General features: G+C 43.1%; 1 protein-coding gene across 1 annotated transcript; it reads left to right on the top strand.

The window, feature by feature from the left end:
- Positions 1-150: 150 nt before the first annotated feature.
- On the top strand, positions 151-16,309 carry pisd (phosphatidylserine decarboxylase). The gene is made up of 9 exons (XM_084482853.1): positions 151-262; positions 1,206-1,249; positions 2,820-2,986; positions 11,043-11,177; positions 11,288-11,389; positions 12,650-12,782; positions 13,400-13,573; positions 14,289-14,449; positions 15,581-16,309. The coding sequence occupies exons 1-9, from the start codon at positions 210-212 to the stop codon at positions 15,833-15,835; spliced, it is 1,224 nt and encodes a 407-aa protein (XP_084338979.1). The 5' UTR covers positions 151-209; the 3' UTR covers positions 15,836-16,309.
- Positions 16,310-17,384: the final 1,075 nt, after the last annotated feature.

Here is a 17,384-nt window from a genome sequence, read left to right as displayed (position 1 = left end):
AATTCGACAACAAAATAAACAAACACACAATCATTCCTTCTTAAGGATTTACATAATTCTACTTTTTTTGCATCACTCTTCTTCGGTCCGAGTAATGTGTGATCAAACGCGACACGTAACTGCGGAAACAGGTCATTGTTGACATCGCTTCTGATTGGCCACCTTCACTCACGCTTCTGATTGGTCAAATCACGCTGACACTATCCAACATGGCAGCGCCCGTGCGGCAGATTTCTCGTTCTTCGGATCTTCTGCTAAAAAGGTTTTTCAGTGTTTATCTGTTGTCAAGTTTATTAAGAGTTTCAGTTTAAGTATGGAAATGTTCTCCTTTCTAGTTTTGATGAACCCGAGCTATTTGTCCTCCCTGGATCTATACACACGTGCCCTGACCAATCTGAATATACACTGATGATTGATGTGTCTACAGATTATTAAGTTCACTAAAGGCTCACATGGCGCCCTCAATGCGTTAACACTCGCGGGTCTAGAGGACTATTGGGTCTAGAGGTCTAGAGAACTACTGGGTCTAGAGGACTACTGGGTCTAAATTACTATTGAATCTAAAGGACTATTAGGTCTAGAGGACTACTGGGTCTACATGACTATTGGGTCTAGAGGACTATTGGGTCTAGAGGACTATTGGGTCTAGAGGACTATTGGGACTAGAGGACGATGCTCGCAAATTACAAGAACCAAGCCAACGTTGTCATGACTTTCCTTCTTAGTTATCATTCTGGCACTTAATTTTATCCACGCTTTGGATAAAAGTGTCTGCTAAATGCCCTAAATGTAAATGTTGTTCCTGTGTTTACCTGGATTGAGTTTGAGAAGGCAAATGTAATTTCCTAGTTGAATGATTGACAGGTTGTGAAATGAAGAGGGTCTCCGTCGGGTGGAGGTCAATCAAGTCATTTGCGTGTCTAAAAGTAGCTGCTTCGAACTGTTACCATTAACATAACTGTAACTGTATAATGTAATATAATGTATATGTAACTGTTAACTGTTACCATTGTAAATTGCATTTTTGCACCTTCAGTAACATGTCTTTTAAATACTTTGAACCATTTGGTATTTAGAAATGCCTGGCTTTCTAATTGTACATATTCATTTGAGCCTTTAAATATCATTCCAATGTTGATATAAATGTTATATTATGTGCAATATATGTATGTTTTTCATGTAATATATCATCTATTTCTCAACAGGAGCCATCTTATTTGGAAAGGAACCCAACGTCTTCTTTCAAACGGTGTGTTATCACTTTTTAACGATCCTAACCATTTAACCATTTAACCAAACCCTTTAAACCAGGAGTGTGAAACTCATTTAAGCAATCAGGGCCATAATAGACCAAATGCTACTAAGTTTGGGCCGAACAAAGGAATGTAACAAAAAAGGTAGTTCAAACAGAAATCAAAGGTTTTCTTCTTTATTTTTGTACTCAACTTAATTGAAATAACAAAAACACAACCAATGACTTAGACACATTTCTGTAGTTAATCAGTAGTGAGGCAAAGAATGTGTGTGTGGAGAATAAAGTGTATGATGGAGAGGTAAAGTCAAACTACTTGAAGCTCTGGTTGAATGTCACCTTGAACAAAGGAAGCACAAACCAAGACAGGAACACCAGACAGTGGCTGACAAACCAACAGACCCTAATGGTGACATATTATACCACCAGGAGTGAGTGTGATTAGCAGTTACAAGCCGTTTTGAAAATCGACCTCTTCTGACATCACAATTGGGTGTGTCATAGTCTACCAGCCTACCCAATGGACTGTAGCAAACGTTGCTCATCTATCCGTCATACATCTAGGTGGACACGCCCACTTGTGATATCAAGAGGCAGATTTTCAAAACGGCTTGTAACGGCTAATCACACTCAAACCTGGTGGTATATTATAGGTGGTATTTAAATAGATTTCATCACAGGTGCACCATATTACCTGACAGTTCCACCCTTTTCGGTTGATTAACCAACCGATAGGACCAGTAGACAACAGGCAGGGAGGGATAGATAGTTATAGTATCGTTCTGGTGGTGAATATAACATTTGTAACTGCTACTTGATGTGTGCACACTAGGCATGTTTGGCCTCCATTCACTGATTAAATATTTATTCTTAGAATCATCTCGAAAAGTTGAAGTTGAAGTAAGGAGTTAGCAGTGTTCTGATTTATTTGGGGCAGAGTGGGTGTCTAGCGCCACTCCCAAATTATTTTGGGAATAATAAAATATCTATCCATTTTATATGCCTATTCTTTTGATTTGCAAAAATAGATAGCCTACACATTTTGTAGATGTTTTTTAAATATTGCCCCCAGGGTCAGATTCCACAACCCAAAGGCTACCAGTTTGACATACCTGCTTTGAACTAACCATTGCACCCTAACCATCTAACCTCACCCCTAATTCGATGTCTGCTAGAATCAAGGTGAGCATAGAGCTGTGAGGTTAGCACAGGGCTGATGGTGATGTCATCATGAGGCTGATTGTGAGGTCATCATGAGGCTGATGGTGAGGTCACTTTAAGGCTGATGGTGAGGTCACTTTAAGGCTGATGGTGAGGTCACTTTAAGGCTGATGGTGAGGTCACTTTAAGGCTGATGGTGAGGTCACTTTAAGGCTGATGGTGAGGTCACTTTAAGGCTGATGGTGAGGTCATCATGAGCCTGATAGGGATGTTAGCATAGGGCTGATAGGGATGTAAGGATATGGATGATTGTGAAGATAGGATAGGGCTAGATGTAATGTTACCATAGAGATGAATGCCTGAAGGACTTGACCTCTAATATCTATAATCATTTTCTTCCTGGTAGGAAAAGCCCCCGCTCCCCATTTCCTGCAGGCCCGCGCCCGGCTCCTCCCCCTGCTGGTTTTCTCAGGTACTGGTTACCTTGGATACGACCAATATGGCCGTTACCGGGACCGACGATTGGCAGAGCTTGGAATAGAGGCTCCGCCCCCTCTTGCCAGTGATAATCAGGTTTGTTGGAGAACCATAAACACAATTAATGTACCAAAGTGTGAGTGTGTGTCTGTGTGTGTGATGTCAACCAACCTAAAATGTTTACTCATTTGCTATATACAGATGCATCTACATTAGAATATTGTGGACAATTAATCATTTAAATTCAATATAAAAAGTGAAACTCATATATAATAGATTCATTGCACCCAAAGTATTTCAAGCCTTTTATTTGTATTAATTTAGATGATTATGGCTTACATCTCATGAAAACCCAAAACAGTTCAGTTCAGTATCTGTGCAGAATTGACACCCTCCACAAGGAGGCTAAGCCTCAAAGGTCATCGCTGAGGAGGATGGCCGTTCACAGAGAGCTGCATCCAAGCATATTCATTGTGTTGAGTGGAAGGAGAAAGTATGGTAGGAAAAGGTGCACAAGCAGGGACAAACAGGGATAACTGCTTCACAGGGAATGGACTGAGGCAGGAGCATCAATAGTGCATCAAGAGCCCCCACGCACAGACACATCCAGGACATGAGCTACTACAACTGTCTCATTCCTCTTGTCAAGCCAGTCCTCAACCAGAGACAGCGTCAGAAGCATCTCACCTCGGCTAAGAGAACTGGGCTGTCGCTCAGTGGTCTGAAGAATGGAGAGGCACAGAATTGAAGTAGCTTGAAGTTCAGTGTGAAGTTTCCACAGTCTGTGATGATGTGGCGAGCCATGTCATCTGCTGGTGTTGGTCCACTGTGTTTTATCAAGTCCACAGTCAACGCAGCCGTCTACCACTGCTGAAAGTACCAATTACCTGGTTTAAACTCGCCTGATCTAAACCCCATAGAATATGTATGGGGTATTGTCAAGAGGATAAGTGACACGAGACCCAACAATGCAGACAAGCTGGCAAGGCCAAAGGCTGATCGACTCCATGCCACTTGATGATGTAGTAAATCATGCAAAAGGAGCCCCAACCAAGTACTGAGTGCATATACAAGAACATACTTTTCAGAAGGCCGAAATTTCCTTTTCTTTCTGGTCTTATGTAATATTCCTTTTTTTCTGAGATACTGAATTTTGTGTTTTCATGAGCTGTAAGCCATAATCAAGATGAATAGAAATAAAGGCTTGAAATATTTCACTTTGGATGTAATGAGGAAAATAAGTATTGAATGTGTCAACATTTTACTCAGTAAAGATATTTATGATGGGGCTATCGGCATGACATTTTCACCAGATGTCAAGAAATCAAAACATGTACTGTATATCCATGTCAAAACTTATGTGTAATAAAGTGAAACGATAATGGGAATAAATATTGACCACATGGGCATGGGAAGTGAGTAAACCAGCTGAGATCTGTCAGTATTTAGGAAGCAATCCTGCCCACTATCAGTGCAAATTAATATCAGCTAGATTAGTCCTCATTGCTTATTGTAGAAAAACATACGGATGGCATTGGTTACAGACGGATATCTGAACTTCTGAATATGTTCCACTGTTGGGGCCGTTATCCGGAAGTGGAAAGAACGTCATTACACCATCAATGGGCCACGGCCAGGTGCTCCTCGCAAGATCTCTGACAGAGGAGTCTATAGAATAATTAGAAGAGTTGTCCAAGAACCAAGGACCACTCGTGGAGATCTTCAGAAAGACCTGGAAGACAAGAGGTGCAGTTGTTTTGTAGAAAACAATAAGTAATGCACTCTACCCCCATGGCCTCTATGCACGCTCACCACGCAAGACGCCACTGCTCAAGGAAAGGCATGTGGAAGCTTGCTTAAAGTTTGCTGCACAACATTCTTGATAAGAACCTTCTGCCATCCACCAGGATGCTGAAGATTAAACGTGGGTGGACAGCAAGACAATGATCCAAATCACACAGCCAAGGAAACTCTCAATTGGTTTCAGAGAAAGAAAATCAAGCTGTTAGAATGGCCTAGTCAATCACCCGACTTGAATCCAACTGAAAACCTCTAGAAAGGACTGAAGATCAGAGTTCGTAGAAGATGCCCCTGGAACCTTCAAGATTTGAAGACAGTTTGTGTGGAAGAATGGGCAAAAATCACAGCTGAGCGTGTGAACTAGTGTGCGACTAGTCTCTTCATACAGGAGGTGTCTTGATGCTGTCATTACCAGCAAAGGCTTTTCTAAGTATTAAATAAATTTCAGCAAGTGTGTTCAATACTTTTTCCCTGTCATTTCACTTTATTATATACAACTTAATTCATGGACTTATTTGTTTTGATATCTTTGTATGTGTGGATTATTTGGGTTGTTACTGACATCTGGTGAAAATGTCATGCCGATAGCCCCATCAGAAATATCTTTACTGAGAAAAATGTTGACGCGTTCAATACTTATTTTCCCCACTGTATGAGTTTCACTTTTTAAATGTAATTATTGAAATTAATTAACCTTTCCACAATATTCTAATTCATTGAGATGCACCTGTATATCTTGTCTTTAATGTTAAGTATTCCCTCAAGTGAAGGCTCAAACTCGTCCGGGAGGTCATGAGTGGTTTCTCCATAGTGATGACGGGCAGATGTCCCATATTTTATCTTGCCAACAGTGCCCCACCCAACCTAGAGAACACATGTAGCCAATTATTGCCGATACAATATGGAAACATTCATCAAGTCAACACGACACACTCTCACGTTTCCAGCGTTCTCTTCCTGCAACAACTCAATTCTCCTAAGACTTCTCCTTGAGCAAGACTTTGGTTGGACACAATAACCAACAGACTGATCATCTAAAGAAGAAAGAAAGTTTAATTTCTCTGTATGGATCCTTTGTTGGATATGTTGTTTGTTAATTTGGGGACTAATACTCTTGTTTGTGTCAAGGTTGAAAAAAAGTTATCCTTTGACAATATCTTAAGAGGCGTGTTTGTTGTTTTAGGGGAATGTATTTTAACTCGTTTTAGAATGTATTTTAACTCGTTGTTATAGAGTAGTGTCACGACCCCACTGATATATTCGAAGCGGCTCTCTGTCTAGGCAGGAGTCGAGACACATAAGTGGTAAAACCACAGCTGGCAGGCCACTAGCTTCCGGCCACGTGAGCAGTGACTCACCTGGGCTCCTGGCGAGCTCTGGTCCTTCTCACTGGCCGGCCAGATATGTCTTTACACATATTTACACAGATCTTATCTGATTGGTCAAAATGCTCATGCCACCTTTGCCTTATATTCATCACAAAAACAAAGAGTATACATACATAACACACATGTAATACTATAAATATAAACAATAAATACTTCCTAATTGTTAATTAAATATTAAGTACACACACACACTCACACACACATACACGACAGCCCAGGGTGTTTATTCTACTTACACCACAGTTACCAACAATGATTATATTGTCATTGAAAACTGGAAATCTGGTATCCTACAATGCTGTGGTATAACATATAATAACTTTAAAAGAAGAAAAAATGGATTCAAGTAGTTTTATAGTTTTTTTTTAAATATTATTTGGAATTATAATGTTAAGGTAGTAATATTCTGAATGCATATGAATACATCATATTAAAATTACGTTTTGGCCAGACACTGAAGTGTAGTGCAGTCGACGTAGCATTAGCTGCTAATCCCTCTCAGGGAGAGAGAGGCTTAGAGAGAGGGAGAGATACTGAGGACATGAAGCCCCTCCTCTCCTTGCTAGTGTTACAACACATCACCTCTGACGGACAGAGATGTGCTTAAAAACCTTCCACCACCCGACCCCACACCACACGACCAGAGGACCAGAGGACCCTCCTCTAGACTCAACTCTCCTCTAGACTCTCAACCCCCTGTAGACTCAACCATCTAGACTTAACCCTCCTCTAAACTCAACCCACTGTAGACTCAACCTTCTAGAGTCAACCCCCTAGACTTAACCCTCCTCTAGACTTAACCCTCCTCTAGACTTAACCCTCCTCTAGACTTAACCCTCCTCTAGACTTAACCCTCCTGTAGACTCAACCCTGTAGACTCAACCCTCCTGTAGACTCAACCCTCTGGCCCTTTCTAAGAGGTTGACAGTCAGGTGATTGAGGCAACATGTGTCCGAGGTTACCTTTACCTTCCTCCTCTTCTCCGTCATCATGGTGAGATTTCGTCGGCCATCGCCACAGGGTCGTCGTGGTAACGGGGAAGACCTGCACCGCGTGGTGCGACCCCGCAGCCGGCATGTGTCGCTTGGGGCAACGGCGTCAGGCGGGGAGGGAGAGCGAACAAGCAAAACGGAGCGAGAGAGAGAACGGAGGGCGGCCCGATTCAGGTAGAGAGAGAATGGAATACACTGGTGATGGAGAGAGAGAGGATGTGTTGAGAGAGAGAGTAGGAGAGACATGGTGATAGAATGTGTTGAGAGAGTAGTAGAGATATTGTGATAGAATGTGTTGAGAGAGTAGTAGAGATATTGTGATAGAATGTGTTGAGAGAGTAGTAGACACATGGTGATATAATGGATAAAGAGACAGCAATATATTTGTTGAGAGAGTGATAGAATGTGTTAACAAAGAGACAATGGTAGAGACAGTGATGAAACTGTTGAGAGAGAGAATGGTAGAGAGACATGGTTATAGCATGTGTTAAGAGAGAATGAATGGTAGGGTCATAATGATAGAATGTGTTTAGAGAGGCTGAATAGTAGAGGGACACTGATGGCATGTGTTGAGAGAGAGTGGTAGGGAGACAAACTGATAGAATGTGTTTAGAGAGTGGTAGAGAGGCTTGTTGACCCAATCAGCAGCCCAGGGTGGGCGTGCAACATGCTGATGACACAGTCAGTGTTGTTTTTGAAGGTAAGCACATTAGGTGTGTGCTCAGTAGGTCATGTCGCCCCAACTTAGTTAACTGCTGTTAGCAGGGTAACCTATATTTAGCTGCCTGTTAGCCTCATTATTCCCATGCAGGAGTTAGCCTTGTGTCTTTGTGTTGTTGGCTATGTTCTAGTTGGTTGCTATTCCATGGATGTGTTAATCAGTAATAATCAGTGCTTTGTCAAGGGTCTGCTAGCACATGTCTGCTTGAGGCCTATCCTGGCGGCCGTCCAATGTCAGCCTTTAGCAAACACACCTATCCATGTAGCTTGTTGATCTCTCCCCGCCGTCAGTATGCCTGCCCTTAGTGCCTCTGCTCACTATAGCCAATAGCACTAGTTACCCACATCTCTAGCTTCCTGAACACGCCTACTAGCAATGTAACTTGTTTACCTCTCCCTGCCGTCAATATCCTAGCCTATAGCGCTGGCTTGCTAGCTAGCCCGTTACGTTTGCTACCCCGTAGCCTGTGTTCTGACCCCAAGAGAAGCTCACTGTTAACTGTTCCTCGCTTTACGTTCATCCTTTCTCACTTCGTCTCTATTCTCCTCTCTCCTTGTCACCTCACTTCCTCCCTTCTTGTCTCCTCGTCTCCTCCTCCTCCCACTCTCTCGCTGGCGTGTGTGTTTGTCCCCAGGCTGCAGTTCCCTCAGCTGGCCTTAAGGAGGCGTCTTGGTGCCTTGAGGCGCCGGGCCACGCCCCTCTCACTCCTGCTCTACTTTTTATCTCTCGGCCACGCCCCTCTCCGCAGGCCTGGCGCCGTCGGCAACTGGGGCCCGGCAACCAGGGTAAGGCTCAGGCAGCAGGGGCGGGGGTAGGGGCGGGGGACGAGTTGGTCCGTCGCCGTTTGGCTAGATGTCAAAATTGGTTTGGTTATCATGTCTCTCCCTTTTTGGCTAGTGGTCACTAGCGGTTTAGCTAGTGGTCACTAGCGGTTTGGCTAGTGGTCACTAGCGGTTTAGCTAGTGGTCACTAGCGGTTTGGCTAGTGGTCACTAGCGGTTTGGCTAGTGGTCACTAGCGGTTTAGCTAGTGGTCACTAGCGTCTTGGCTAGTGGTCACTAGCGTCTTGGCTAGTGGTGACTAGCGGTTTGGCTAGTGGTCACTAGTGGTTTGGTTAGTGGTCATTAGTGGTTCGACTACTGGTCACTAACAGTTCGGCTAATTGTCACTAGTGGTTACTAGCGGTTCAGCTATTTTTCACTTGTTTTGGCTATCATGGCACAAGTAGTTTGGCTACTTGTCTATTCCGATTTGACCATCATGTCTGTCGCTGTTTGCAAGTTGTTTATATTTGTTTGGCTAGTTGTCTTTACTGGTTTGGCTGTGTCTATATATATATATATATATATATATATATATATATATATATATATAATTTAGTAAGACGCACTTACTCATTTTGTGCCTTAAGTCTTTGATAATGACTTCAGTCCTAATGGGGTCTGCTGGGTCTCTGATTGATGCTTTGTTTGCCTCTTGGGGGTGAATGGTTACCATGGTTACCATGTGTTGATGTGAATCCAGCACGCCGGTCAAGGAGGCGGCACAGATGGCTTGAATGGCGCGAACTTTGAATGGGAGAAACCTCAGCCAAGTAACACCAGTAGAATATTTGCTTCCAATGAGTTTACCTGTTGACCTGACGCAAAAAGTATGTGGAAGTCGTGTACCCTAGTACACACAAACCATACATGAAAACACACAAACCGTACCTGAATACACACAAACCGTACCTGAGAACACACAAAACCTACCCGAGAACACACAAACCGTACCCCAGTACACAGAAACCTTACCGGAGACCATCTTTCCAAGTCTGCCTGCCACACAGTAACGGTCACAGTCGTCACACTAATCAAACAAACTGGACTTTGGGGTCCGGTGCACCCCAAAGTGCACCGGACTTCGGACTTGGACACATGGACTTCGGTCCCAAAGTCCATGAATCTGGTTCACCTTTCCCCACAGCACTCTCTAGCCCAGTCAGTCACTGTGGTGAGGCATGCTGGAGTTGGTGTCATTTGATCTCTTCTTGACTTAATTTTGAAACCTTGTTGTAATTAGATAGGCAGAATAATAACCATGGATGTATGAATGTGCTTGCATTTCTGCCGAAGGACACTGCGCACACATTGACTTGACCTGTTCTGGACGTTTTGGAGGCATTCTGAGGAAATGGCGATGATTTCCGTCCATTTCACAGCAAGAAAAAACTGATTATATTTACTTATGTCTTAACCTTTTCTGATTTTCAGCAAATGGCGGCTCACTGGTCCACAGCAATGAGCATCATTAAATACATCTAAAGAACCATGTTCATTGTTATCACATCTTGACAGACAATAGATTTCAGATGATGCTAACAACTTATTACTGTCCCATTCACCTGACACCTAACAGTTCAGCTGGTCGCCATGCTCAACACATTCACCGAGCAGTTGCAATTTCAATATGTAACTACTAACTACTAACTGTAATACTGATCAATAGATTACCACAACAAACAGGGCTGTATCTTGAGGATGCATTTGAAAGGTGGAGAAGGGTTTCGGATAGGACTCGTCACCGCTTATCATTGTCGAAATATACTAATTGATCTTATCTAAAAATAAAATGTTGCAGTAAGCTGGTCTTACTCTGCGTTGAGGGTCCTCCTGGCGTCCTGCGGTGCAGAGAACTCTCACATTTAGACTGCAGTATCCATTTTAACAATTGGTGTCAATGTTGCATATATTGTACCTTTAAGCTTTTCAAATGGCTCTTATAATACACACAATATATTATCCTGACCCTGTTTGCCCTCTCAGATTGTAATGTTAGCTTTTGATACATTTTCTTTGTTTCAGACCAGTTTTTCACGTCTGGTTAACCTTCAGAGAAATGAGTCGTAAGAAACATCCCTAACTAACTAACTAAGACCCGATCAATGAAACAAACCAGCCTTTTTGAAAATGACATGCAAGCTTGACTCAAAATTCGTTTTTGCCAGTCGAATAATGAAAAAATATGACAATGCCCATCTGTAGTAGCTAGGTAGGTAGGTATCATGTTTACTAATTTTACACATTATATCCAGTGTTTCTCTGGACGTCCCCTAGTCGGCGTTGTATCACACATTATATTCAGTGTGTTTCTCTGGTCGTCCAGTAGGTGGCATTGTGCCACATTATATTTGATGTATTTCTCTGGTCGTCCTCTGGGTGGAGTTGTACCACACATTAGATCCAGTGTGTTTCTCTGGCCGTCCCCTAGGTGGCGTTGTACCGCAGCATCCCCACTCGGCTGGTGTCCCGGGCGTGGGGTCGTCTGAACCGTGTGGAGCTCCCAGCCTGGCTCAGAAAGCCAGTCTATACGCTCTATATCTGGACCTTTGGTGTCAATATGAAGGTATATATAATTCTTATATTGTCTATATGCTCTATATCTGGACCTTTAGCGTCAACATTCGAACAACAACGATATATATAGTTCTAATAGTGTGTGTGTGTGTGTGTTAGGAGGCGGAGGTGGAGGATCTGGCTTCTTATCGTAACCTTGGAGAGTTCTTCAGACGACCACTGAAACCCCACACTAGACCGGTCTGTCCCTCTAGCTGCGTGGTGAGACAATACACAACACTATACTGTCCTAAACTCTACAATATGTATTATACTGTACCCCAGCTAGACCTGTCTGTCCCTCTAGCTGTGTGGTGAGACAATGCACAACACTGTACTGTCCTATACTCTACAATATGTATTATACTGTACCCAAGCTAGAGCTGTCTGTCCCTGGGTTGTGAGACAAATAAAAATGTGCCTTACTATATTCAATTTACTATATTACACTCCACTACAGTGGTTCCGGGCCTTTGACTTTAGGTGTACCCCTCAATTCATATCAATTTATCATATTCAAATGGTGCATCATACATACTGCAAGAAGGACATGGCCAGTGGGAAACAGTGGAGTGAAAAAGGCAGCAAAACTCCACGAGAGAGGAAGCCAAACGATTCCTTGCGAATTGCCATAAAAACATTTTGCCATAAAAACATGACAACAAAGATGACTTCAGTCTGTAAATGTTATTTTAAAAGATTTCAGAAGGATCTTTATATAAGACATGTTATACATGTATACATCTCTACGATCCTTTGCAATATCTATATATATGATATATAGATCATAGATACATACTGTATAAAGATATGATCTAAAGATATATATATGATCTGTATATCTATATCTAGGGTCTATATATCTATGATCTATATATCTATATCTACCATTAACTATATATCTATATCTATGGTCTATATATATATCTACCATGATCTATATATCTATATCTATGGTCTATATATCTATCTATATCTAGCATGATCTATATATCTATTTCTACCATGATCTATATATCAATATCTATATCTACCATGATCAATATATCTATATATCCTGGGGATTGAGCATCTCCTTGGGATTTGCTGGTCACCCTCCAGCAATGCTTTGGGCCTCAGAAACATTAGAACCATGAGCTAAAGGAACCAATGACCTGCAGAACGGGGAGGAGCTACTGACCTTCACACAGAACATGATGTAAAACTGTTAGTGTTGGGAGTGTTTCAGCGGAGGTGCTCTATTTAGAGGTTTCAGAGGATTCATAAAGAGGTGATTTCCTTCATAAAACAACACTATTTGTAAAGTTTGTTTTTTTCTAAAACCGATATATCTGTGATAGGCCAATGTTGGCCGATAAAATCAGCAAACCGATGCATTGGTCGAGCTCTAGAGTCAGTATTTGTAGAGTCAGTGTGGGTTTGAATGACTCTCTCTTGGTAGAGTCAGTATGGGTTTGAATGCTCATCTCTTTCTCCTGGTAGATCAGCCCAGCCGATGGGCGTGTCCTACATTGTGGGCGTGTTGTGAACGGAGAGCTGGAGCAGGTGAAGGGCGTTACCTACAAGCTGCATGACTTCCTTGGACCAATCACCTGGGGATCCACCCCCAACACAGGTAGCTACTAGCTAGCTAGGGGCTAGCTTAGGTCGTCAAACGCTGCTGACTAATGGTGTCTTCTATTTGTCTCGTAATCGCGACTTGCAGCTCGGGTGTGACGTCACATCCGTCTCGTAAAACGAGTGACCCCGGGTTTTTCGTTCTATTTAGCACACAACAAGACGAGTCGGAGATCTGCTTTCTGCTCAAGAATCGGCGTTGTTGTCATAGCAACATGGAGCGTCTCTAGCCAATTTCAGCGGCACAAGCTACAAAATAGGCGGTATTTAACACGTAATAAGACTGTAACGACATGCCTATAGGTAACAGTATACAGTGCTATGTGTACGACTTCTTCATTTGGCTACAACAAAAACACAAGTGCTTAAAATAGTAGAAAACCACAATGTTTACTACATGTGATGCTCGGAGTAGCCATCTTTGTTACTGAACTCAGGGTCCTCTGAGTTCAGACGAGTTGACGAGTCGTTTTTCCGACCTCGGGGGGGCGTGCTATTTGCAACTTCCGGTTCGTAACTCGGAAATCCGACTCGCAGATCGAGTGGGGTGGACAAATAGGACACCATAACGTGCGTGTTTGCTACCGGTTTGAGCTGAGTACGGTCTTTGTCCAGCCTCTCCAGGAGGCCCCGCCCCCTCTCTGCCAGACCCAGCGGCCTTCGAGGAGCAGCTCCTGTGTAGCCCTGGAAACCAGCTGTACCACTGCGTGGTGTACCTGGCCCCCGGCGACTACCACCGCTTCCACTCCCCCGCAGACTGGACGATCGAGCACCGTCGACACTTCCCCGGTCTCTCTCTCTCTCTCTCTCTCTCTCTCTTTCTCCATACATTGACAGATTGACAGAGAAATTGGGGCGATCGAGCACCACAAACACTTCCCCGGTCTCTCTCTCTAGACAGGTTGTAATGCTGCACCTGGAGAGAGTACAGTAGAGGCATCACACACACGGTCATCTCATTCATTCATTAATATAGTAGTAAATATCTTCATGCTGATTTCATGTTAATCTATATGATGATTTCATATTCATCTATATGATGATGTAATGTTCATCTATATGATGATTTCATATTCATCTATATGATGATGTAATGTTCATCTATATGATGAAGTAATGTTCATCTATATGATGATGTAATGTTCATCTATATGATGATGTAATGTTCATCTATATGATGATGTAATGTTCATCTATATGATGAAGTAATGTTCATCTATATGATGATGTAATGTTCATCTATATGATGAAGTAATGTTCATCTATATGATGAAGTAATGTTCATCTATATGATGATGTAATGTTCATCTATATGATGATGTAATGTTCATCTATATGATGATGTAATGTTCATCTATATGATGATGTAATGTTCATCTATATGTAGGGCTGCAAATAATGATTATTCTTTATCATTAAAATAATCAATAGGTAGTTTTTATAGTATGTTTAGTATTGTTTTTATGATATCATGTGTAGCTATATGACGATGTCGTGTCTGTAGGTCCACTGCTGTCGGTGAGCCCCAGTGTGGCCAGGCGTGTGCGCTCTCTGTTCTGTGTAAACGAGCGTGTGGCGCTAGCCGGCCGTTGGCAGCATGGCTTCTTCTCATTGGTTGCCGTGGGAGCCACCAACGTAGGCTCCATACGCATCTACTGCGACCAGGTGAGGGGGCGGGGTTTAGGCACCAAGTAAGGAGGAGGGGCTTAGTGACCAGGTGAGGGGGCGGGGTTTAGGCACCAAGTAAGGAGGAGGGGCTTAGTGACCAGGTGAGGGGGCGGGGTTTAGGCACCAAGTAAGGAGGAGGGGCTTAGTGACCAGGTGAGGGGGCGGGGTTTAGGCACCAAGTAAGGAGGAGGGGCTTAGTGACCAGGTGAGGGGGCGGGGTTTAGGCACCAAGTAAGGAGGAGGGGCTTAGTGACCAGGTGAGGGGGCGGGGTTTAGGCACCAAGTAAGGAGGAGGGGCTTAGTGACCAGGTGAGGGGGCGGGGTTTAGGCACCAAGTAAGGAGGAGGGGCTTAGTGACCAGGTGAGGGGGCGGGGTTTAGGCACCAAGTAAGGAGGAGGGGCTTAGTGACCAGGTGAGGGGGCGGGGCTGGTTAAACGGTTTTGCAAGATCCTCTCATGCGACCAGCGGGGGGCAACCTAGGCCGGACTTCAGGAAGTAGCCCAGAATACGATCAGAGGCCATATTGAATTGGGGATCAGCTGTCCTGGTAAAAGAGTCATCAGGAACAGGGTTGCTTTGAGACCACCACGATGCTGCTGGTTAGCATCACATTATCAGGAAAGAATGAATATAATAATTCAGCCTCAAACACCCTGAGATAGTTCTAAAACGTCTACTGGTGATGTTCCTCTGCTGGGAGAGCTAGCCCGGCAATGCTAACTTTAGCTTAGCCAGTGACGCATTCTAGAACACTCAATGGCAGTTTTTCAGTGCTAAATAAACCTTTTAAAGATCCAATACTTTGCTTTACATTTCACTGTGCAGCTGAGGCTAGCACGTTTCTGCATAAAGAAAAAAAGGTATATCCGATGAATTGCTGCCCGACTGGTCTAGGATGGCATGTGGAGACCTCCGCCGCTGCCAGAACCGTGACTCCGAGGCCGCTTGCTCTTCGAAGGAGGCTTTGCCTCGGCAGCTCTACGGTTTTGTCATGCAAAGATTTTAGATATTTATTTGATATTTATAGACTTGTAGCTACCGCAGCAATGTCACCTTGGGACATAATGGCGTTTATAGTAATTAAGTTTGTCTGTCTCTGTGTGTCTCTGTGTGTCTCTCTCTCTCAGGAGCTGCAGACCAACGCTCCTCGCTACACCACCGGCTCCTACAATGACCGCAGCTACGCCAGCCCCCTGGCCGCCTCCCCCTCCTCCCAGGAGGAGCTGCTGGGGGCAGGCTTGGCGTTGAGGAAGGGGGAGCCTCTAGGAGAGTTTAACCTCGGCTCCACCGTGGTCCTTCTCTTTGAAGCTCCGCCCGAGTTCTCCTTCTCCTTGAGACCAGGCCAGCCAATCCGTTTCGGCCAACCCCTTGGCAGCCTGTGATTGGTTGGGAAGTAACACGCACCAACAAAAAGTCTAACAACTCTCTTAATTTCCCCAGACGTTGATTAAATCCTTCTTCTTCTTTGGGTTTGGCTTAGTTTGTTTATACTGTACAACAGATACATACATACAGATCTGCAAGTACAATGTATTTCAATACTGATCGGGTGTCAACACTTTTTTACCTCTTCCGAAGATGATGGGAAAATTCTTTGTTAAATGTTTTATTTCTGTTGTTCTCTGCTTTGATATAATTCACCTCAATGTCAATTGTGACTCAATCACAAGGCTATGATTTTGGTGGACTGTTATTAATTTATGTTTTCATGAATGCCAAAACAAGACATGAATAAATATGACTTATTTTTGTTTTCCTTTTTTTAATCCCAAACTTTTATTTAGTTTATTTAAGTTCAAATCTATTTGTTTGTGAAATATGAATATGTAAATATATACAATAAAAACTTGTTGGGGCCTGTGTCCACAGAGCTGTTTTTCCTGAGAGCCGGCATCTTTTATCATTTGCGGCCGCATTAAGAACAAAGAGCAGTCGTCAATCAGAGCCAATCAGAGCAGAGCCAATCCGCACCCCCTCCCTCCCCAACTCAACAACATGGGAGCACCAGATCTATTGAGAAGGAGAGACATTTCAAGCCTTTATTTGTATTCATTATGGCTTACAGCTCATGAAAACCTAAAATTCAGTATCTCAGAAAATTTGAGTATTCAACAAAAAAATGTCACACTCTGGTCAGCTATTTAACACAAATCACTTGTGAAGGTCTCCTGACCCTTTAAATGGTCGCTCTGTCAAGTTCAGTAGGCTTCACAATAATGGGGAAGACTGCTGAGCTGTCATTCTCCATATAACTTATCTTCAGCTGTTTGAGGAATCAACTCATCTAAACTTAGTAGGTATTAGTTAGTTTATTAGTTGTCCCCTTAGGGAAATTCTTTTTCAGTTTCCTTTCGTAATTTCTCGTCATAGGCACATAAAGAAACATACAGCATACAACACATACAAACATACAACAGACATACATTGGGGTTGGGTACAGGGGGGTACATACATTGTTACATTATCTGTGGGGTTTTGCTTTGTTGAGTAATGGGATGGCTGAGGGGATTAGGCTTCTGCTGAAACTGGCTTTTTTTGCATCTTTTGCTTCTATACCTAGTCCTACCAGAGGGTGATTCCTAATGACTGAAGCCTTCACTCCAAATTATCTGCTTAAGGTCTAAGGGAAGCCAGTCATACCACCACGACTTTTTCATATAGAAGATCTCCAAAAAGGATGTATTAATTAATAAACAGTTAATTTGGTTTTACCTCATTATGTTCTCATCCCCCTCCCTGCCAGAGTGCTGTCTCTGATCCCCAATGTTGACCCAAAGACAGACACAAACATAGACATTATATATTTTATACATATAATTTTGCATTACACCAATCACACTATGACGAAGACCGTATTGACATATTTTGAAGGGAGCTTTCTTCATGAACTCAACAACCATAGTATACCCTGCTCATGGAAGGCTGTTAACT

The sequence above is a fragment of the Micromesistius poutassou genome (assembly GCF_964030765.1).
Source record: "Micromesistius poutassou genome assembly, chromosome: 18".
Lineage (NCBI taxonomy): Eukaryota > Metazoa > Chordata > Actinopteri > Gadiformes > Gadidae > Micromesistius > Micromesistius poutassou.
Note: the sequence above shows the minus strand (reverse complement) of the source record. Positions and strands in the feature narration are given on the sequence as shown.